Source organism: Populus euphratica, unplaced genomic scaffold, assembly GCF_000495115.2.
Source record: "Populus euphratica unplaced genomic scaffold, PopEup_1.0 scaffold6.1, whole genome shotgun sequence".
NCBI lineage: Eukaryota > Viridiplantae > Streptophyta > Magnoliopsida > Malpighiales > Salicaceae > Populus > Populus euphratica.
The window spans coordinates 2,803,936-2,826,484 of record NW_011499849.1 but is presented as its reverse complement, the minus strand read 5'-3'; the positions used below and the strand labels follow the sequence as shown (position 1 = coordinate 2,826,484).

At 31.5% G+C, this 22,549-nt stretch overlaps 2 protein-coding genes and 1 pseudogene across 4 annotated transcripts; all 3 read right to left on the bottom strand.

Annotated features, from left to right (window-relative positions):
- Positions 1–187: 187 nt before the first annotated feature.
- On the bottom strand, positions 188–1,859 carry LOC105120618 (transcription factor HEC2-like). 3 transcript variants are annotated; one of them, XM_011018887.1, is made up of 2 exons: positions 516–1,859; positions 188–485 (listed from the first exon to the last, which is right to left on the bottom strand). In XM_011018887.1, exons 1-2 carry the CDS (start codon positions 1,199–1,201, stop codon positions 407–409), a joined length of 765 nt encoding a protein of 254 aa, XP_011017189.1. In that variant the 5' UTR covers positions 1,202–1,859; the 3' UTR covers positions 188–406. The 3 variants fall into 3 exon arrangements, with proteins under 3 accessions (XP_011017189.1, XP_011017188.1, XP_011017187.1); XM_011018886.1 differs by having other exon boundaries at positions 188–489; positions 520–1,859; XM_011018885.1 differs by having other exon boundaries at positions 188–1,859.
- A 6,584-nt stretch (positions 1,860–8,443) lies between these two features.
- On the bottom strand, positions 8,444–11,684 carry LOC105120616 (protein ROOT INITIATION DEFECTIVE 3-like; annotated as a pseudogene).
- A 7,231-nt stretch (positions 11,685–18,915) lies between these two features.
- Positions 18,916–20,857, bottom strand: LOC105120617 (heat stress transcription factor B-4-like). Its single transcript, XM_011018884.1, has 2 exons — positions 20,206–20,857; positions 18,916–20,086 (listed from the first exon to the last, which is right to left on the bottom strand). Exons 1-2 carry the CDS (start codon positions 20,452–20,454, stop codon positions 19,241–19,243), a joined length of 1,095 nt encoding a protein of 364 aa, XP_011017186.1. The 5' UTR covers positions 20,455–20,857; the 3' UTR covers positions 18,916–19,240.
- Between the last annotated feature and the right edge of the window lie 1,692 nt (positions 20,858–22,549).

Below are 22,549 nucleotides of genomic sequence, written 5' to 3'. Positions count from 1 at the left end.
ATAGCAGCGAGAAACTCTCTTCCTTCGCCAGATGCAATAATACTATCATTGCACTTGTGTCCATATTAATACCAAAGACAAGGTTCTTCATTTTCCTTGGTTTGAATTACGCGATTTTGAGTGCGATGAAATCATCACAACTAGACATATGTAAGGGGAGATTTTTAAATTAAAAAAAAGGAAATTGACTAAGACAAAGATTGACATGTTCACCTAAGATTTTGAGCATTTGTACATTGCATTCAGAGATTGTAATTATTGATGTCAATACAACAAGGATCACAGGGCCTAAAGATTTGAAGATAGAACAAGCCATGCATAAAAGACAGCTCCTTACAACCCCACTAGCTAATGATATCACTACTCACTAGAAAAATGCATTTAAAAATCCAGCTCACCACTCCCTTCATGAGCTAAGAGCATCACCATAATTCTGAACATTTTGACGACGACAAGCAGGCGGTTGGTGATATCCTTTTCCCATTGGAAGGTAACTCCCACTAGACTTTGCCACGGGAAATCCAATCCCAGTTGTTGTTGTTGGCCTCTTAGACTGAGCTCTCTCCAGTGACTGCACTTGAGTCTTCAAGAACTTAACATAATGAATTGCCTCATCTAACATAGAGGCAGTGTCCATTTTAGTCCCTCCAGGCACTAGTCTTTGAAGTATCCTTATTCTCTCACTTATCCGTTCTCTTCTATGGCGTGCAGCAACGCTTTGCGGATCTTTTGATATCTTCACGTTCCTACGTTTTGGTGGCTTCACTGATTCTGGGTCTATTTGAATTGGGTGCATGGCTGCAATTCGAAATATCATCTCCCTCATTGTTGCCATTGAATTCTTCTTTTGTGACGGTGTAGCATAATCATTTGCCTCCGGTAATTCACCAAGACCTCTCCATCTTGACGAAGAGGGACTGGGAAAGAAATCTTGCGGGGATTGGTCTTGGATCGGGGTGCTGTTACTATTAGAAGATAAAGTGGATTGTAGGGTCATAAATGGAGGTGAGCTAGCATTGCGTGGGTTATCAGTGTTGAAATGCGAGATGGAGATATTACTTGCACTTGCAGCAAGAAACTCTGTTGGGGGTAAATGACTAGCAACATCGTTATAGGAATCGTAGAACTCGGGAAGCTTTTCCATCAGCTTCATCATTTCCATCTGATCTTCTGTTGCAGACCTTAACTGATCACTTTCCATGGCTTATATATTTTTCAGCACTCTCTTTCTTACAAAAGAGAGAGTGTTTGAGGGAGAGAAAAAAGGGGTGAGAAGTTAAGTGAGAAACGAAACTGAAAGACAGAGGGATGGGAAAGATAGAGGAGAAGCGGGTGTAGACAGACTAAGAGTTGCATCAAAATTTGCAGAGGAGAAAGAAGAGAAGTAAAAGAGCATGGAAAGGAAATAAAAGTGAAAAATGAATAAATAAGAAAATCCCCGACAGAGAAGAACTGTTGGGGTCTCTGTTCTGAATTGTCAAAACTTTGCCTCAATATTCACCTTCTCTGCAGCAACCCTAAACCCCACTCACATGACAGGTGTCAGAAATCTCACCAGTCTCCTTTAAATGAGATACTCTTCCTAGTTGGCGGTGAGAATCCAGTGCCGCTGGATGTATTGGTAATGTAAACGGAAGCGCTGGGAGAGACCTACTGCATTATTACTCAACGTGTCGCATAATCCTGATCATGACAGCATCTAACCCCTCAATTAACCTCCTCCTCTCGTAGAAACGGAACGCTCTTCGAGACGGATCAGGTTCTGCTGAACCGCCCCTCTACATGTGCTGGCATTGCCTAAAGAGCTTTCCAAAGAGAGAAGCGCGACTTTAATGGCCGCCCTTTCATCATTACCTTAGCTGCTTTAGATAGATAGAAAAATGCTTTGTTTAATTTGTTTCTTTTCTCTCAGGTGAATCGATCATGTTATAAAATAAATGAATCACAGTACTATGCTATTGATGTACAATCTGCTAAGTAAAATATAACGTCAAAAATAGAATATGGTCTGGTTTTATTTTTTGTAATCAGCAGTCAGGGATTAAAAAAAGAGTAGAGGTAATTTTTTTGTTTAGTATGGTTTTTAACTATAAACAAATTAAATTAAAATTTTATAAAATATAAAAATTAAATTAAAATCAAATTAAAATTAATTTCAGCTAATTAGTTTTGGGTTGGTTATTTTATATCAAAAACAAAAATACAATTAATTGATTTTGGTTATATTTAATTTGATTAGATTTGATTTAATTGTTTTATATTAAAAACTAAAAACTATATTATTTTTTGAGCTTCTTAATAAATTTTGATTTCAGTTTGATTTTATTTTTTTAATTTGATTTGATTCTTTTAGTTTAGTTTATTTTAGTTTTAACTAAACCGGTTTAGTTTAGTTGAGAATTTTTTATTTAAAACTTATAAAACCAAACTCAACCGAATATTTTTTAAAATATTATAATTGTTTTAATCAGTTTTTTTTATGATTTGGTTTTATTTTTTTATTTAATTGATTTACCAGTTTTTTCACCTCTAAATAAAAAACATTAATTTCTATATAATTGGTGAGAATTACTCCATGGAGATAGATAACAAAAAAGTAAAAAAGAGAAAAGAAAGTAAAATTTTATTTTTGTCATCCCTCGTCTTGTTGTTGAAAGATAGCTAAGGTCTCGGTGATTTAGGAAAACAACCTGTGACATTAACTATTGAGAGGCAGCGCTATACCGACATATAATGAAGTTATTATTTGAAGTTTTATAAATTTTAAAATGATTAAAAATTTATATAATTATTAATTTCAAAATTTATAAGTTAAGATATACATATAAAGTAGTTTGAACACCAACATAAATTAATAAAAAGTATTAGATGAAATGTGAATTCATGCAGACAAGCCTGGAGATCGAAGTAGATGAAACCTCTGCTTTTCCACCTTTACGGTTTGTAACAATCAACAATAATAAAACGGAGAGAACAAATTTACTGCTCAGGACAATTTCCTTTCAAATATTTCACGTCCTATTTTTTTTAATTATAATATTATATTTTTAAAGAAAAGAATTTCTCAAAATTTCGATCCCAAATCGTGGCTAACTTTTATGGACCCTGACTTGTACTTGTTTAGAATTGCAGTTCAACCATGATTTTGAGAATTAAAAAAAAAGTTTTAAATTATTTTTTTATATTTTTAGATATTTTAGATATATTAATATTAAAAATAAATTTTTATAAATAAAAAATATTATTTTAGTTTATTTTTAAATAAAAAATAATTTAAAAAATATTATCTACGCTTTCAAACATATCTAAAATATAATGTAGATTTTGATAAAGGGTCTGCGGAGAGTGTTAACGGATAGGGCCATTCAAAAGGACACGGATGATTGTGGTAAGATTCCAAGGAGAAGCCGGCCTACTATCTATGTATATGCTAAAAGAATATAGTGTTTTGCTAGGAGCACAATTGAGATTTTCTCTCCAATTGTGTTTTTACTTTGAGTATTTATTATTTTATACTTAACTAATTTATATTATTTTTTTTTGTTTTTATCTCTTTTCTTTTGTAATTTTTATCTTTTTTTCTTTACATTTTGGTTTTTTCAAAACAAGTTATCGTATAAAAACTAAAAAAATGATGTTTTTATATAGTAATTGTAACAATTTTTATTTTTCTATTATATTAAAAATAAGTTTGAAATATTATATATTTTTATTAAAATATATGATCTTTATTATATTTTATTATATTTAAGTTTTTATTCTCAATTATATTTTTTATCCGCATTCAAAAAACACGTTAATATCTACATATTAATTTATTTGTATTAGATAAAAATGATTTGTTTTCTAGTTTGGTAAGTTAAATAAACATATTAATATTTTTATATTTATTAACAAAGATAATTCTTTATTTTTTTAATTAAATGTATGTACAGACTGTTAGATTTATAATTAAAATTCTTGTTGTTAAAAAAAAGGCATTTAAAAATCTTCCATTTTTCTTTTTTTTGCTGAAAAAATAATCCACCCTACGAGAAAACGCATTTCAAATAACTAGTAGATGACCAAGGGAACTGGGAACGCATCAATGCTCAAACCAGAGATCTCTATCAACTGTATATATTTTTTAATTTCATAAAACATTCGATGAACATAGCCATCCCCATCCTCGAATGGAGCGCAAGTGCTTCATACATTATGAACATCAAACGAGTTTAATTGTGCTGTACATGCACATGTTCATATGGAAAATGCGATCTTCGGATAAACTGTGTTTATATCATATTTTTTTCGGACTAGTCTATGATGCATTGTCCAACAGTAACCCTCCTTCTTCCGGTATCGTATGGGTTTAAAGGAAGAGCTTACAAAATGCGATAGATGGGTTTGATCAGCCTTCATCAGTGGGACAGACGCACAGTTGGGGTTTGCAGAGGTTGGTAGGTTGGCTAGGAAGAGGAGAAGATTAGATTATTAATGAGAGAAGCAGAACAGAAACATATAAATGTTGTTTGGTATTGCCTGCTCTCTTTTCTGCAACACCAACACAAAACACCCTCTCCCATCCACTCCTGCAGATTTTAAAAAACTCTGTCCAGACTCCAGATTGCTGACGCCTACTCTTTCTTATTAAAATACTGAATACTTTAAAGTTCTTATTCGTACAAAAAAATAAATAAATAATTAAATTAGTAATTTCCTTTTTTTATGTCTATCAAGAAGGCATGAATAAAGAGACGTTCTCTGCAAGGAGAGGTTCGATAGGATAAAAGGAATCCTGGGAAGAGAGATTTTGTTGTTGGATTGTTTTTTTTTTCAAAAAAAAAAAACTGGCATTATCACCATTGCCCTACCTTATCTTCTCTTCCCCGCATCCCCATTCAACAATTTACAGTGAATGCCTAATAAAATAACACCAGAACCAAATATTCTAATTATTCTTTTCTTCTCCCACTTTCTTCAACTAGTTCCCTCTCCCATCGGGAACTGCAGGCTGAGAGTGTGAGATGAAAAGGAACTCCCTGTTTTTTTTTTTTTTCAATGATATTAACTTAATAAAAAATGGTCTGGCTTTTCTTCTTCACCTCTCGCTCTCTACATGATTTTCAACACCAACTTGGATCGTTTTCCAATTGCCAAATTCCTCAAACCAAACATTAATAGCCTCTTTTGCATTTAGGGATTGTTATGCCTTTGAAGTTTTTTGGTATTTAGAATAGTAAAAAAAATTGATAAATGAGATGTCGTAAAGCAGCATGGGCGAAAATTAATGTTTGGAATAATAATATCCTAGAGAGAAAAGGTAATGATATTTTAAAAAAATTACAGCTTATGAGTATTTTTTTTTATAAAAAAGAATTAAAATGTAATTTTACATTAATGGTTTTAATAGGATGAAATATTATTGATATATGTATGAATAAGAGATAAATATTTCTTACACAAATATTAATATTGATGGAAATATGGTGGGCTTTCAATGGACTTTTATACATAATATCTTACACAACATTAATGTTGATGAAAATATGTTAGATACTTATAAAACTTTTATACATTATTCCTTATACAATATTAATGTTGATGAAAATATGGTAGGCCTATCAAGAACTTTTATACAACTAATAGTATACAGAGAGTAAGATTCAAAATATAGTTGAGCTCATGGTGATTGAGTTATTCTTATAAGTTCGGCCATGAGAGATAAACGTTTCTTTTAGATCGAACTCGTAAGAGTCAGACTCTTCTCCCAGGCTAAGCTTATGATTATTTATTCTTTTAAAAGGCTAAGCCTATAAGGGTTAGACACTTCTCCTAAGCTGAGCAAATAAGAGTTGGGCTTTCTTTTAATTTGAGCCTATAAGAGCTAGGTTTTTTTTTGCTAGGTTGCGCCTTTAAGGGTTGAGCTCTTCCCCAAGGTTAGGGCTACGCCTAGACATGTTGCTTGAGATGATAAGCTTTTAGGACTTCAAGGTGGGGTTAGACCTGTTAAATTTAGGTTTATTAATAAAATAATACATTGCAAAAAATATTTAGAAAAATAGCACGCTTTAGAAAGTCGTAGATTTCATTTGTGACTCATGAGTCCCAAATGTCATTTGTGACTCTCTTAAGTTGCAAAATTATTGGACACAAGATTCAATAAAAAGAAAGGAGAAAGAAAAAAATAAAAAGATTCTAGAGGCATATTAATACTTCGATGACGACGCAACTGGTATCTTTGAAAAGATCTCAATGGTACGAGTTCAACAATACCAGAAAAATTCATAAAAAAATTATTGGAGTTGGCCACACGAGTTGTCCAAAAGCAAGTGAGCTCTAACACCTTTAGATGATTCATGTGGTTTACTTCGTTCACTGTTTGTGACTTTTTTTAGTGCCATTGAATTTGTCTTATCGAGATCTTTTTTAAAAGTATTAGTGATGTTATCATCAAAGCTCGGTGTGCCTCTAGAGTTATTTTATTTTCTCTCTCTTATTTCTCCATAAATTAGAAGAGAAGAGAGGAGAGAGGAGAGAGAAAAGAGAAAAAACAAACATAGAGAAAAAAATAACATTGAAGGCACATCGAAGCTATAATGAAGACACCACCATTACTTTTGGAAAGATCTCAACAAGATGAATTTAACAACATAAAAAAAAATCACAAATAATGAATAGAGTAAGCCACACAAGTCATTTAAAAGTGTCAGGGCTCATTTGTCTTTGTGGCCTGCTATGGTAACAATTGGTGACTTTTCTTAGTATTATTGGATTCATCTCATTTCGATCTTTCTAACAATATTAGTAATGTCGTCATTGGAGTTTTGAAATGTGTCTAATGTTTTTTTTTTCTTTCCTCTTTTTTATTGAATTTTGTGTCCATCAATTTTACAAAGTAAAAAGGTGGCAAAAAACACTCATGACTCATGAACCTTAGATATTATTTGTGACTCTCTAATATATATATATATATATATATATTAGAATCCTAAAATACTTCATGGCTTTCGCGTCAATTTTTAGAGGGTACATTTTCAGAGCCCTCACCAGTCTTTTCTTCTATGAAAGCTAGCATGTAGAAAAAGGGTTTGGTTGATCAGACCTTTTTTTAGGTAAATCTAGTTTCATCAGTGTTGTTTGCGTTACGAAACTACAAATGAGCTCACAAGCTGATTTTTGCCATGTATAGTAGCACATTTTAAGCCGGGCATTCTTTTAGCTCTTTGCTTATTTTTATTTTTTTTATGATTGAATGGCTTTGAGCACACTTACAACGCCCATCTACGTCCACATATGGAGATTTTGGTTAAAAATATGCATTTATCTTCAATCAAAAGAAAACAACTTAATAATAAGGAATTTAGTTTAATTGTTTGTTTTTTAAATTTATTTTTTAAAAAATATTAATTTAAATATTAAAAATTAAATTTATTTTTAAAAAAATATTAATTTAAATATTAAAATTTTTAGTGTAATTAGAGACTTACCTAATCACTGACTTCAAGGACTCGAGAAATTAATTGAGGTATGTATAAATTACTCGGGACACTCATGGTTAAAAAAAAAAAAGCAACCAGCTTCTGCTTACCTAATCATTCATTTGGCATCTTTATCTCCTTATATTTGCTGGAAAATTCTATTTAACTATCTTAAACTCCTTCGAAATACTTATTGCACAAATTCATTTTCACCAATGATAAGAATTGCAATACTCACCTTCTACTAACCCGTAACCAATTAAGTAAATAGACAAAGCTCATTATATGACCGCTTATGTAAACAATGAATCAAATCTGAGCACTCAGTCATAATGGCACTTTGTTTCGAATAACATTGTGGCAAATTTTTAAAATTATTTAAATTATAAACATTAACTTCATATACAAGGATAATAAATCCCAAAGGTAGAGGAATAAGGAAAGCTAAGTTGACCTTCGCTTGGGGCATGAAATTATTTAGTTGGGTCGAGGAGGATAACATGTTAAACCCACAATCAATAAAGAGTGAAAAATATGAGTGGTTAATCATCCAACTTTCATGAAATGACAGTAACATAATTGAAGCTTATCTGTCTCATAAAACTATTACTATAATCCTAATCTTGAATGTTTTTCTCAAATACCTTCAGGATGATTTATTTTTAATAATCATCTAATTAAAAATTCCAAAAACAAAATAGATATGATTATGTATAACTAAAGTTGAGGTTCTCACCACCATCGGATTAATAGCAAATACACTAGCAAAAACTTTAAAGCCATCCATGTAATAAGAAATCCTTTGACAACTCAGGTAAATATCTAATTTGTGTTAAAGAATTATCTCAATCTAATAGCTTAAATTATTAGATGAGGTTTCAGGATATAATTTATATTATTTCAATTGAACCTAATAGCTTAAGCAATTGAGATAAAATAGTTCTTTGATATGGTATTAGAGCCTTGATGATCAAGCAGTCACAAGTTTAAATCTCACTGTCTATATTGATTAAAATTAAGTACAAGGTAATATGAACTCATACAATATTTAAAGGAATATGTTAAAAAATAATATAAATTATATTATGAGATCTCATGTAATAACTAAAACTATTAGGTTGATATGTTCTATAATTTTTTCACTCCGCGCGAAATTCATGCAAGTTGTCATATATTTTCTTCCACCTTTGAAGCATATGCATTGATTGCGTGCCATCAAGCTTTAGCTTCTCCACCTCCATTTCAGCTGCAGCAGCTGAGCCTGGTTGCTGGAATCAAAATTTTGTAAATACAAGTTACAGAGATTCTACGCAGTTGGACAGAAATCAATAGGGATCTCTTTCTAAAACAACACTCATCACAGTAACAGTACTGGAAAAATTGAATTTAGTTATCTGCATTAATGAAGTGAAAAAATGAAAATTTTTCAGCAATTAAGAACCTGAAGTTCTTTGATTTGACTATTAATCACTTGAGAGCTGACGCATGAAGAATCCAGAGTATTATTGCAAGAAGCCTGGAGATTAACTATTGCGTAACGATTTTCTCATCCGTTGTATGGATACATTTATTGAGCGGAGTTGTATTGATACATTGACCGGAGGTGGTAATGATGATCCATGCCTTCTTGAGGAAGCTTGAGCATTAGACAACATTGCGGGTTCAAGTACGCCATTCGCTTAACAACATGGATGTTGTTCACAGGACCTTTGATTCGTGCAATGTCAAATCACAATAAATAAATGTAAGCATAGAAAGAAAGAACAAAAATTAGGAATAAGGCAAACACCATATGCAAATAAGCGAACGTAAGTCCAGGTAATTAGAACAAAACCTTTTGCATGTTTGAACACGCTAAACATGTTACGTATTTTTGGGTCCCAAACTCCAATCATACCATCCTCCCTATCCAGCAAGCAATACATTTCCAGTTGTATTGTATGCTAAGCAAGTAACACTCTTACTGTTCAATACAAAGCATACATAAGTATGTATAATAACAATTATTTAAGTGCTGCTGCTGATGCTTATTAATATCTAAAGATCATGTAGGAACCTTCTAAATAGCATAGGGAATCGATTCATTATCTTTTGAGTTGAAAAAAAAAAATCTATGAACATCTCTAAATCTATGGGAAAAAACAACATGCTCCCCAGGAGTGAAACTTAAATCTGCAAATTAATGGGAAACATTTCTCCAAAACATAGCGTGTTCACAATCTCAAGATCTAGGCCCTTGTCAGAAGCAAGAATTGGTAATGCCATCATGACAATGAAGGGCAGAGCAATTGAAGGCACTGCTGATACCATGATGAGTCTTACTACATAGCATAATTATATGCTATACAGTACACACTTGTTACACAGAACAATCAAATACTACAAAGCACGCACCTTAAATTTCAATTAACAAAACAATCCAAAAGCAAGAGGCTGAGTTGGTGGAAATGATATGAGCAATGAAAACTTTGAACGCAGAAAATTTACATGCTAGAAGATTGCCACATTTATGACATGAATCTGTAAGAAAAATAACAAACCTGTGACTAGGTAATGAACTGATGATATGCAACCAGTGACTTTAGCTAGATGAGCTATCAGCATTGAGCGCAGGAATGTGTATCTTGCCATCTCTTCCACCAGCATAAAATACATGTTCACCAGGGTCCAATGTAATCGCATCAATTATAGAGGGAAACTGTATATTTCTTAAGATTCAGTTAGATAAGCTCCACACCTAATACAATCCACATTGGAAAAAAAATCTAGCACATATCATGAAACAAATTTAATGCAAAATATATGGATTCAGAAAAATTTGAAAGAGTACATTGCTTATAATAAATATACGTGGCTCTACAAACAGCATTAAAATTACATACAGTGAAGCAAAATTGTTTCGAATGATTGAGTGCCAGTCACAGGATAATAGACAAACCACAAGCAATTTAATCCAGAAATTGTAAGATCATATATCGAGTTGCGACGCGATTTTCTTATTTGAACAAAAACAAAATTAAATTACAGTCCCCATTTAGGATAGAATATTTCTGCACAAGGAACTGGATGGTCCTAGCCACTCAAAAACCATGCTAGCGAATAGGCACATCAAAGTATATCCTAAATTTATCAAAGAAAAATGTTATATTTCCCCAAATTGGTACTGAGTAAAGAATTTTAATCGGCTAAGGTTGTAAAACTAATTTGTTTAAAAAGCATCACTTGCAAGCTCGACTCCAATTCTAGGAGTGGCTCCCTTGGCGACCTTTCTAAGCAATCAGATTCACTGAATACTGAACTCAATTATCATAATCCAATTATAGATCGATATCTTAATCCAATTAACATCTTATCAACTGATTTATCGATAGAAGTATGAATTAATGTCTAAGTTAATGGAAAAAATTATAAAAAACATGAAAACAGTAGAAAATAATCATTTTCAACAAAGATCACATCAACCTGTTACCATATCATTGACACGCAAAGTATGCTTTTGAAAGCTATGCTCGTAAAGTGTGCTTCCCAGCTCTGTTTGATCATCATCAAATATCCTAACTTGTACAAAAGAAACTCAGTATACTCTACAATCATGAGCATAAGAAATTAACCATTAACATTAAACAAAAAGCTATAAAAAACCAAAGGAACGTACACGAGTAGTGACCAGACTCGAACAGATCTATCCTCAGAACCAGAAACCAAAAGAGAATCATCTCCTGTAAAAACCAAGCAACAGTCCTGTATTGGGCACGCCATTTCTTAAGCAATCTACCCGTCATTCCATTCACACGACAGAAATATCACAACAGCCAAATTAGCAGCTCTTCGAACTAATTTCCGCTGGCCAAAATCAACAAACATGTACGAAGAAAAGAAGAGAGAAAGAGAGAGAGAGCAAGAAAACTCACCTCCCCAGAGTAAATACTCCGGGATAATCCACCTCCAACAAGATAAGTGCCTTCACTATTAGCAACAAGCGGCTTCACCGGCTTCTCTGGGAAGCACTTAACCCCCGCTTGAGGCTAATAAATGGATAGAAATGAAATATATCAGATTAAACATACTTAAATGAATTTTATCAAACAATTCAAGTGCATATACCTGAGACCAAGACCAGTAGAGGATGGAGCCTGAAGATGCTTTGGGGTCCTGAAGCTGGGAAGAGGCCAGGAAGCGGCGGCCGACGGAAGTAAAGCCGTGAGGAGCAGAGGCGTAGTTATTGTATATATATATATATAATATTTTTTATTTTAAAATTTTATTTTTAATATTATAATGATATATAAATAAAAATAATAATTTAAAAATAAAATTCAATTTTTTAAAATAAACGGTAACAAAAAACAAATGTAGTTTAGTGTACTGGCTTCCGCTTTGAAACAGGAGGCTTCAACCGTCGAAAATGACCAGTTACATTCTGAGTGTAACTGTTTAACATATTATTAAATATTTTTTTTAAAGTAAATTTTGTTTAAAAATATATTAAAATAATTTTTTATTTTTAAAAATTTATTTTGATATCAATATATTAAAATAATAAAAGAATACTCTAAAAAAATTAATTTACAATTCAAAAATATTTAAAAATTCTCAAAAATATACTTGAATCATAATATAAAACATAACCTTAACTAAACATCATATCATGAATTCGAGAGCACAACATGAAATCAATACTAATTTATTATTATAAAAATAAAATATATTAAAATAATTGTATAAAACCTTATAGTAATAAAAAAAATGATTTTTATTTTTAAAATTTTCGTAATAAAAATCCAATTTTTTATATCTAATTTCATAAATAATTTATCAAAAAAAATTAAGAAAAAAAATCAACAACAAAGCATCAAGGCATAAAATAAAATAAAATAAAAAACTCATGGCCAATGTAAAATTGGAAGGAATTTTTTTTTTCATTCTCATGCTTTTCCTTTTCCTTTATAGTCCTTGTAGTTTTTGTAATTTTAATTTTGGTATAAAAATTATAACTTTTGTAATTTTAATTTTGATACAAAAATTACTTCTTTTAACATTTTACCCATTAAATTAAAGCAAAGACAGAGAAATCACCTCAAAATGATGACGAAGAAGAAAATGTTTATTTTCATCACTTTTAATTATAAAATTCATATTTCTTGGTGTCAACATATTTCATTCAATGAGATGAATTCAATAATGATGAGTTTTTCATGTAAACACACATGAAAGGATAAATTGGGGTTGTTTTGAGATTAATAAAGAATTTATGGTTCTTATTAGCTGTTTTGGGTTGAAAATTAAACTTTCATTCCAAAAAAACCTTCCATTAAATTTACTGTAATAATGGTGGTTAAATTCTAAACTGATATCCAAGCAAGCGATGCATTTTTTGTTCTTCTTGTTAAAAAAATATAAGGGCAAATGACATTTAAAAAATAAAAAAATAAGGTTCAAATATGTGGGCACACCTCACACTTGTGCACCTAAGTTTTTTTGAAGGTTCATACATGTTGGACCACCCAAGTCACACATCTAGCTTGACTTTTTTATTTATTTTTTAATTTTATTTTTAATTTTTGAATTATTTTTATATTTTTCTTATCATATAAATACATAAATAATTTTTTTTTTAATCTAATGAGGTTCATAACCAAGGTTTTGATGAGTTAACTCAAGTTGACCTGTGTTAATTTAATATGTTTTTATATTTATTTTTTAAAATTATCTTGAGATTTTTTTTTAATGTCAAACATGCTCTAAATCTCTTTAATTTGAAGAAAAAACAGAAAAAGAATTTATATATTTATTATTTTATACTCAAAAAATGATATATTTATTCAAAAATAAGAGTATTAAAAAATAATCTTTACTATATTTTCAGAAAGGCTTTTAATCTCTTTAATTTGAAGGAAAAAACTGCAAAAGAATTTATAAATTTATTATTTTATATTTTATAATTGATATACTTGTTTAAAAGCAAGGGTAGAAAAGATAGCTAATTATAAGTTATTACTTTTAATTAAGGACAATTTCTTTATTTTTTCCCCTCATTTCCACCTCGATCCAAGCAGAAGAAGGAAAATGCGATTCATTCCCTCGTGTTCTTTCCTTGACGATTTTGGCTCCCAAACACTATATTAGACATTATTATCGCGATGATGGAACCATGTATGGATTAACAGCACTACCGCCATAGCAATACGTTTTCTTAATTAATTGCTTACCTCTTTTTGGTGTAATTAACGAACTATTAATATCGAATTGATCTGCAGCGTGATCAAAAACATCATGTGCAACCCAAATCCATCTGTTAAACAACTGTTTGTGCACGATAAATTGTCCAACGCACCGAAGCAGCCTCGAGAATATGCGCTGAGCAGTACATGGCATGCTCCACTTCTAATTTTGACAGCTGTTTGGAAAGCCTGTAATTAAACATTAAAACTGTCAAGAGAGTACTCAAGTAGATAATTATTACAACGTCATTTTAAAAAAAACTTTAAAAAAAACATATAAAGAATTTTTTTACTAGTATTATTAAATTCAATTATTTTGTTTTAACTGAAAATTTATCCACTCAAGTGGTTGTTTAGCTTAAATTTTAATTTTAATTTAATTATTTAATTTAATAGATTTAAAGATAGCTTGAATAACTGGTAATAACATAACATAACTTAAAAAATAATTTTTTTATAATGAAATAATATTATATTGAATCAACGTCGATCACCCTACAACGTAGGTATGGATTTAATAATTTTTTTATAAATTTTTTTTATTTAATTTTATGATAACATTAGATGCTTTTAAAATTAAAAACCAACCCTGAAAAAAATATTTATTTAAGATCATAAAAATTCTATAGAAAGTAGAAAAAAATAAATCATGAACTTTATTTCTTAACCAATTCAATATTGAAGAAGAATAAAATAAAAATACAATTATAAAAATTAAAGGACCAGAAACTAAAAAAATATCAAACTTGATGGGTATACCCATTAATCTCATGAGCCGGATAACCTAAGTCAACACGCAAAACCTGTAAAACATGTAATTGACTTCATCAGGATTAATAACTTGTTTTTTTAATTATTTTTTATTTAACTATACAGTAACAAATATAGACGATCGCAAAATCAAGTGTCAAATTAATAATGAGACTTTTTTAAAACCATAATAAACTTCTAAAAAATAAAATAAAATAAATTATAAAATTAAAATTTTAATCAATCCAATATCAAATGATAAAATTAAATATATAAATTTTTCTTTTAAAAAATAAAGTTAAAACTTGCCATACCAATCAATAGACCTATGAACTATATTTTTTTTTTGAAATTATTTTTCTTAACTATATGATGAAAAAAAAAAACAATTGTATAATTGAGTTTAATTAAAAAGAAAAACAAATACTATGCTAAATCTATAAACTAAGACAATTAAAGTTTTCTCGTTAGTTTTATAAATTAGGTTATTTGCTCAACAAAATTTAATAATTTAATTTTTTATTTAATCAACTTTTTTAAAAATAAATCATACTGCGATGATGCTTGCGATACCCTTGAGCTCTAATAGGAGGGGGTCCTTAAAAGGCATAAATTATTATCTGAATTATTTATCAGGGTTCAAATCTTAGGAGGTGCTATGTAGCCGTGGATTATAATTTTAACATCGCATATGATTCAAAACGCAGAATATTCAATAAGATGCAACGGTACTAATTCCACGGATCGGTCAGATGAGATGTCATCTCGTGAAAACGAAACATATGATGATGAAGTCAATAATTAATACAAACAACAACGGCCAAGAGTAACCATTTAGGTGATGCCCAAGTGGTAAAAGACTTGGGATCAAGGGGTTTGCTCCCTCTGTGGTCTCAGGTTCGAGTCCTTGGTTGCTCATATGATGGCCACTGGAGGCTTACATGGTCGTTAACTTCAGAGCCTGTGGGATTAGTCGTGGTGCGCGCAAGAGTGGAGAGAGGATGTGTTGCCTATTAATTGTAGGCAAAAGGTCGCTCCAATTCCACCAAGCGACCTACCATATCAGTGCAATGCAACATTGCTTTGCCTTCTACTAGCCTGGGTGACAATTTCAAGACCCGTCACGACAACCATTACTAAAGTGGTGAACATGGCTATTTACTTAACTAAACTTTTTAAAAAATATACAGTACCGTGATGATATAATATTTTTTTATATTAATTTTGATATTATGATAACTATATAAAAAATAAATTAAAATTAATTATCAACTCTAAATTAATCTTTATAAATACATCATATAAAGAGCAAATTAAAAACAAATAAAGGGAAAGAAAGGTTAAAATGCACAAAAAAAAAATCATTGTAGATTACCATTATAATTCATAGTGCTAAAGAATGTAATGAAATATTATTTTCCCCATACTTTTTAGCTTTATACTTAATTGTATAATTTTTTATACTATGCTGCGGGTTAAATTATTATTTTTTACTTGAAAAATATTTTAGTATTGTTAATATATTTTTTAATTAAAAAATAAATTATATAGGGACTGAGTTAATGTAAATTGGTCTACGTTACAGGTTCAAAAATAGCTTGAATGATCAATAAAACTATTATTCGACTCAAAGGTGATATTTTTTTAAAATATTAAAACGACAATATATTATATCGACGAGAATTAACTCGGATTAACTTGTTAAATTCGCTACTTAAGTGATGAGACCATAATAATCTTAAAGAAAGCAAATAAAAAAATTATCAAACTAAATTCTCAATCAACCCAAAGTTAAAGGATGAAATTAAAAATAAATTTCAATAAAAAAAATGAGTCGATTCAACCTGAGCCAACTCATCAAACCTAGGTTATGAGATTATGATAACCCCATAAAAATAAAATCAAAATAAGTTATGAAATTTAATTTCCAATTAACTCAATGTTGGAGAATGAAATTAAAAAAAAATCAATTACAAAACGAACACAAAATACCAGATAAGTAAACCCATGCCAACTAACCAAACTTGTGACTCGAGTTATAAGATCAAAATCACCTCATTGAACACAACCCAATACAAATTATAAATCCTAATTCCCAACCAATCTAATATTAAAGAATATAATTGGAAAAAATAAACAAAAAATAGATAAAAAAACCATGAGTCAATCGATCCAACCCGCAACTTGGATAATAAGACCATCATAACCCTACGGAAAGAAAGAAAGAAGATTATGAAACCTAATTTCAAATTAACTCAATATCGAAGGATTATATTAAAAGAAAAGTAATAAATAAATAAAAATATGATCCAATTCAATGTAAGTTATCCTGCCAAACCCAAATCAGGAGACCTGAATAACTCATAGAAAGCAAATTAAAAAAAAAATTACAACAGTTTAATTCTCAATTCATCTAATATTGAAGAATAAAGATAAAAAAAATTAATTTATACAAGGACAAAATAAACTCGAGTCAAGATATCTAACCTATAAAACTCACGATTTAAATCATAAGACCTTGATATATAACCTCATAGAAAAAAAATATAAAAGCGACTATGAAACATAATTCCTAATTAACTTAATATTAGAAAATAAATTTTAAAAGAAACTTAATTAAAAAAAAATAACTGAGTCAACATGACTAAACTTTAAAATCACAATCCAAGTTATAAGATTGATAAATCCCATAAAAATAAGTTAAATTAAATTATGAAGTTCAATATTACGTAAATCCAATATTAGTGTATAAGATTGAAAAAAAAATAAAAAAATCTTCAAAAAATTTTGAGAATCACAATGATAAAAAGTTTATACGCATCCACCTTGCATTATATATATAAATCCTTATAAGTAGTATTAATATATGGTATATGTCAAAAACTTGTCAATAAAGTGTTGTACAGAAAGAAGCCTCAGGAAATGTCAACAAAGTGCGATCAAAAGACTAAACGAAGCATAACAAGTCTTTTTAAATCCCATCTCTCTCTTTTCCTCTCTCTCTGTTTTTTTTTAAAAAAAGAAATAAACTTTGATTCAAATGACCTTATCTTGATGGTCGCTGTTAAGCAGCAACACACAAACACCTTCCTTTAAAGCATCTTTACTGGATGATCCGTATCCACTTTTGGATGCCCCATCGCCCAGCACTCCTTTTCACCCTTCTACGAGTATATATATAGACTGACGTGTCATCTCATTTATGTACTCTACATCACGCATGAATTTTCATGTCACGTGCGATACCTCCCAAATCCTAAAAAGGACAAAGTTTCGGAGAAGGGGGCAAAGGCATAGGGGTGCTTTTTTGTCAAATAAGAAAAAAACTAGGGTTAGGGTTTTGTATTTCTTATGAGAGGTATACATTGCACGACAAAGAATACTATTTGTCTACCTTAGATAAATTGGACTTTTCTAAACACATGCCCTCATCCCTGTCTCTTCAGAGATTCTCTGTCTTAGACATTAAATAATCTTCGTGAAAAATACACAAAAAAACAAGCCTACAAAAACAAAGGTAGATTAGAACCCATGCCAGTAGAAATGAATAGTCAAACCCACTTTACACTGGCAATACAAAGGACAAGCGAAGGCATGCATAAAAAGAGATGGGGTTTTTAAGCAAATGCTGGTTTTTTTAGTTATCATTCAAGACTCTATCTTTATGGGGTTGTAGCATGGAAGAAGAAAAACCAAGAAGGATTGGAAATGGTGAAAACAGGGATGCATGTATTGTAAGGAAAGAGAAGATGGGATCCAAAGGGAGGTTCGAGGAAGCTGATAAGCTGCTTAAAGTAGGTAAAAGCAAAGGTTTCTGGTCCTCAGAAGAAGTATAGAAGCCTTGATAGAAACATTTCAAACCACTTTATTTTTAAGTCAGTTTCTCTAACATTTCGCTTTCATCGAACAGGCCGCTCCTTTTTTTTTTTCCTTCTCAATTTTTGAACCCCGTCCTCTTTCATTACATCTGTTAATTTGTAATTTTATTGCCGTCTACTGAGAGTGCATACAAACAAGAAATGATGGCCTGCTTCTTTTCCAGATTAATCGTATTATATATACAGTTTCTTTTCACATTGACAAATAATTATTGGAATAATTAATGATAATAATAGTTATTATGACAAGGCTAATCATATTTTGAGAAATGAATGATCATAATCATATTGCCCTCAGCTAGTTAGCTGCCCTTACTTTTGTTTTTATCCCATCCATCAGTTTTTGGATGTTTTGGAAGTATTTTGCAAGACATAGTGCAGCGTATCATACATTAATGTGTGACTAATCAGAGAAAGCCCTAGATGAACCCAGCCTGAAACCTCTCAGCTATTTTTTCCCCCAAAAAGAACCTAAAAGGAAAGGAAATTAATTAAGCCATCAAGATTCTCCCTTTCCCTTGCATTAATTAATGGAACTGAAACTTACAGACATTAAATTCAGAAAGAGGAGAAGCAGGAGGAGAGAGCAATAAATTGCAAACAATCAAAATGAAGGGACATCTCTTTAGAAATGGACTTGTGATTTTTAAACTTGATTTGATTTGATCTTCATTCTAACCAAGCCCCACCTGCATTCATGGCTGTGGGGGGTAAAGAAAATACCCGGCACTAAAGTTATATACAAGGTCACAAAAACCAACACGCACGCACACGCATGTTTCTTTGATTAACACGAGCTAGTAGCTACTATCATCTCAGACTATCTTAAGACTCAAAGAAGACAATGAAAATCAAACAACAAATAAAATCTAAGAAAAGATATAAATATAAAACCCAAAAAGCTCAGATCTTTTGAATTGATTTGAAGATACTAACATCTTGAAAGAGGCATAAGATTCAATCCTAAATCATCCTTGTCCAACACCAAACGAGCCTTGCTAGTTTCCATATTTCCTGGATTAGAACCATACTCTGGGTGCAATCTTTTCTTTGTTTGTAATGGCACACCAAACAACTTTGTCTTGCAACCATTGTTGTTGGCTTCTTCAAGAATGGTCAAAGAGCTCTGTGAAGTGGTTGTAGGTGAGTTGATCAAAACATGAACTTGAGGGATTTGCTTAGGGTTAGTTGGAGCAGTTGTAGGATAGTACCCAAGAAGCTGGTTTAAGGGCTTCTGTACTAGAGAACCATTAGAAGTAACATGATTTGTTGTAGCATAAGGTGATGGGCCACAAAGAAGCAAAGAAGAAGAGTAGGAATTGCTGGGAGCAACAGGCTTGACATGATTTTGGACAAAGTAAATAATATCATTGTAAAGCTTTTTCATGTGCGCAAGCTCGGACATTAGCATATTGTTGCTTCTCCTTAGTCTTTCATTATCTTCTGATAATGCAGAGACTGAACTATTAAATCCACCCCCACCACCAATAACTGTGGCGGTAGCAACTCCTCCTTTTGGTGGTGATGTGAGAGGAGGTGAATCACACCAGTTGTTGGCTTGCTCATCTGAATCAGATGGAGAGATGCTGGTTCTGCTTGGGAAGGGAAAGAAACTGGTCCCGTTAACACCAAAAGGAGAATGTGGGTGGTGCTGATTAATGGCTACTTGTGGCTGAGCTGTTTTTCTTCTATGGATTTCACAAAGTAAATGTTTTTCTCCCTTCTTGAAAAACTCATTAGCGAACTCCCATCTGTCAGGTACAATCTTCCTAAACCCCTAATGCACCAAACACCCAAAACAAACCCAAATCAGAGCCAAAATAAAAAATAGAAAAGACAAAGACACAAACTTTTAAATAAAGGGCATATGATAAGAGGGATTGAAGTTATATTTACATAGGTATTGAGTTGCCTGACAAAGCTAGAGAAGTTGTTGTGCTTGAAATAGTTAGGAAGGAGATCACGAGCAAACTCAGGTGGCCTCCAAACAACGAAAGTAGTGTCATCTTCACCCCAAGAAACTATGTGGTCAGTGGCTGGATCATCTACCAGTTGGTAGGTTTTGGTGAGGAAAGGAGCTGGGACTGATTTGTGGGAGTCTAATGAAAGTAATATGCCTTCACAGTTATCTAACATGAGAGCCATTGGAGATCAAAAGCGCCTGCTATTTTGCAGAGATAGAGATAGAGAGAGGTGTAAGAGAGAAACAGTGACGGTTTTGGATGTGATAGCTTGGTAAGGGATAAGGAAGAGAGAGTGAATATGGATATGGCGGTATTGTGAAGATTGGGATGGGAGTACTGGGTGTGGATTAAACGTTGAAGAGGAGGTAGGGATGTTTTTAAGTGTCTTGGTGATACAGTAAAATAATTAATGTGTACAAGTTGTTTTTAAACTCTGTAAGTGAAATTTAGGGGGAGGCGGGGGTAGGGGTGAATACACATTAACGTTGGATAGTCTCCTCGGTTGTGTGGTGAGAGAGAATATGTGTCTGTCTGTCTGTCTGTCTGTCTAGAACTGTGAAATAAGGACCTTTCAAGACAAACCCGTGACCTCTTTCTCTCTCTCTCTCTCTCTCTCTCTCTCTCACATTGATCCCGCGCACAGGCACTTAAAATCAGGCACAGGAGGATGGTGCAGGCCTGCCTTTCTGAATTGACAATGCCACCCTTCTCTTCCCTTTTGGGTTTTTTTTTTACTAGATTAAAAAAAGAAAAAAAAGGTATTACCTGAACATATAATTCTTAAACTATCAAAGTCAAAATTCAACATGCATTTTTATAAAAATGCAATGGCATGAAATAAATCAAAATAATCTAATAGCTTAGAAATAAAAAAGATGGCATGGTAAAAAAAAGAAGATAAAAATGAATGAATTAATGAGTCCTCTAAGATATAATAGAGATTTAATGATGAAACTCTTAATTTCATGAGAAAGATATCAATAAAATGAATACAAACATCATGAAAAGTCAATTTCAAAATCGATGATGAGATGCCAATAAATCAACATGTTATTATTTTTGGATTATACATGGCTTATTGTTAGCTTAAAAGTCAACTTTTTTCATGGTGTCTATGAAAAATCAACTTCAGAGCTGGTGATGAAATGCCAATAAATAAATATTTTGTTGTTTTTAGATTGTACTGGACTCGTTGTCAGCTTAAAAGTCGGTTTTTTTCATGATATTTATGAAAAGTTAACTTCAGAATTTGTGATGAGATGCAAATAAATAAATATTTTGTTGTCTTTAAATTGCGCTTGACTCGCTGTTAGCTCAAAAATAAGTTTTTTCATTATGCCTATGAAAAGTCAACTTCAAAATTGGTGACGAGACGCCAATAAATATACATGTTGTTGTCTTTAGATTGCACATATGACTCATTATTAGTTTCGAAATTAACTTTTTATTGTGTCTATAAATTTATTTCGTCAATATATTTTTTATAGTACTGAAAATTTCATCATCAGATCTCGATGTGTGAAGTCCCATTTTTTTTCTTTATTTTCCTTTTTTTTTCTCATGTCATCCTTTTTTTAGCCATTAGATTATTGTGATTTCTTTCATGCCATTAGATTTTTATAAAAAAAATATTTGCAGAAGTGAATTATTTGATAGGGCAATAACTTGCAGGGAATTTGGTAGTTGATGCACAATACACCTGTCTATGTACATGATATATGAACCTATCAACAAATATTTATCAATTAATATGATAGTTTAAAAATTATTTTTTCAATTGCAATAACTTGAATTTCTTTTTCCTGCTGTGCTGGTCTCGAAAAAAGAACACCTTTTCATTTTCACTCCCACCCTTCATTTTTCACCGCTTGCGATTGATTATATAGTCAAACACTATATAACTGCCATTCCATGCTCGTCTCAATGATTATTATGTTTTTTCTCTGTATCTCTTTGAACAGACCTCCTTTTGGTAGTCTTGATTATACACTGTACATTTCCTTAATTGCAGTTTTTATTCCACATATATCCTCTTGCAGTCATAATTACACAGTACGTCCTTAACTGTGGTCTTCAGCCTCATCCAGACACCTTTTGATTACCTTACCAGGCATTTTTCTAACACCTTACGAGGTGGATGAAAAGAAGAGGGGGCTTTGCTCGTATGATGGTCATTGGAGGCTTACATGGTCGTTAACTTCAGGACCCGTGGGATTAGTCGTGGTGCGCGCAAACTGGCCCGGACACCCACGTTAATCTAAAAAAAAAAAAAAAAA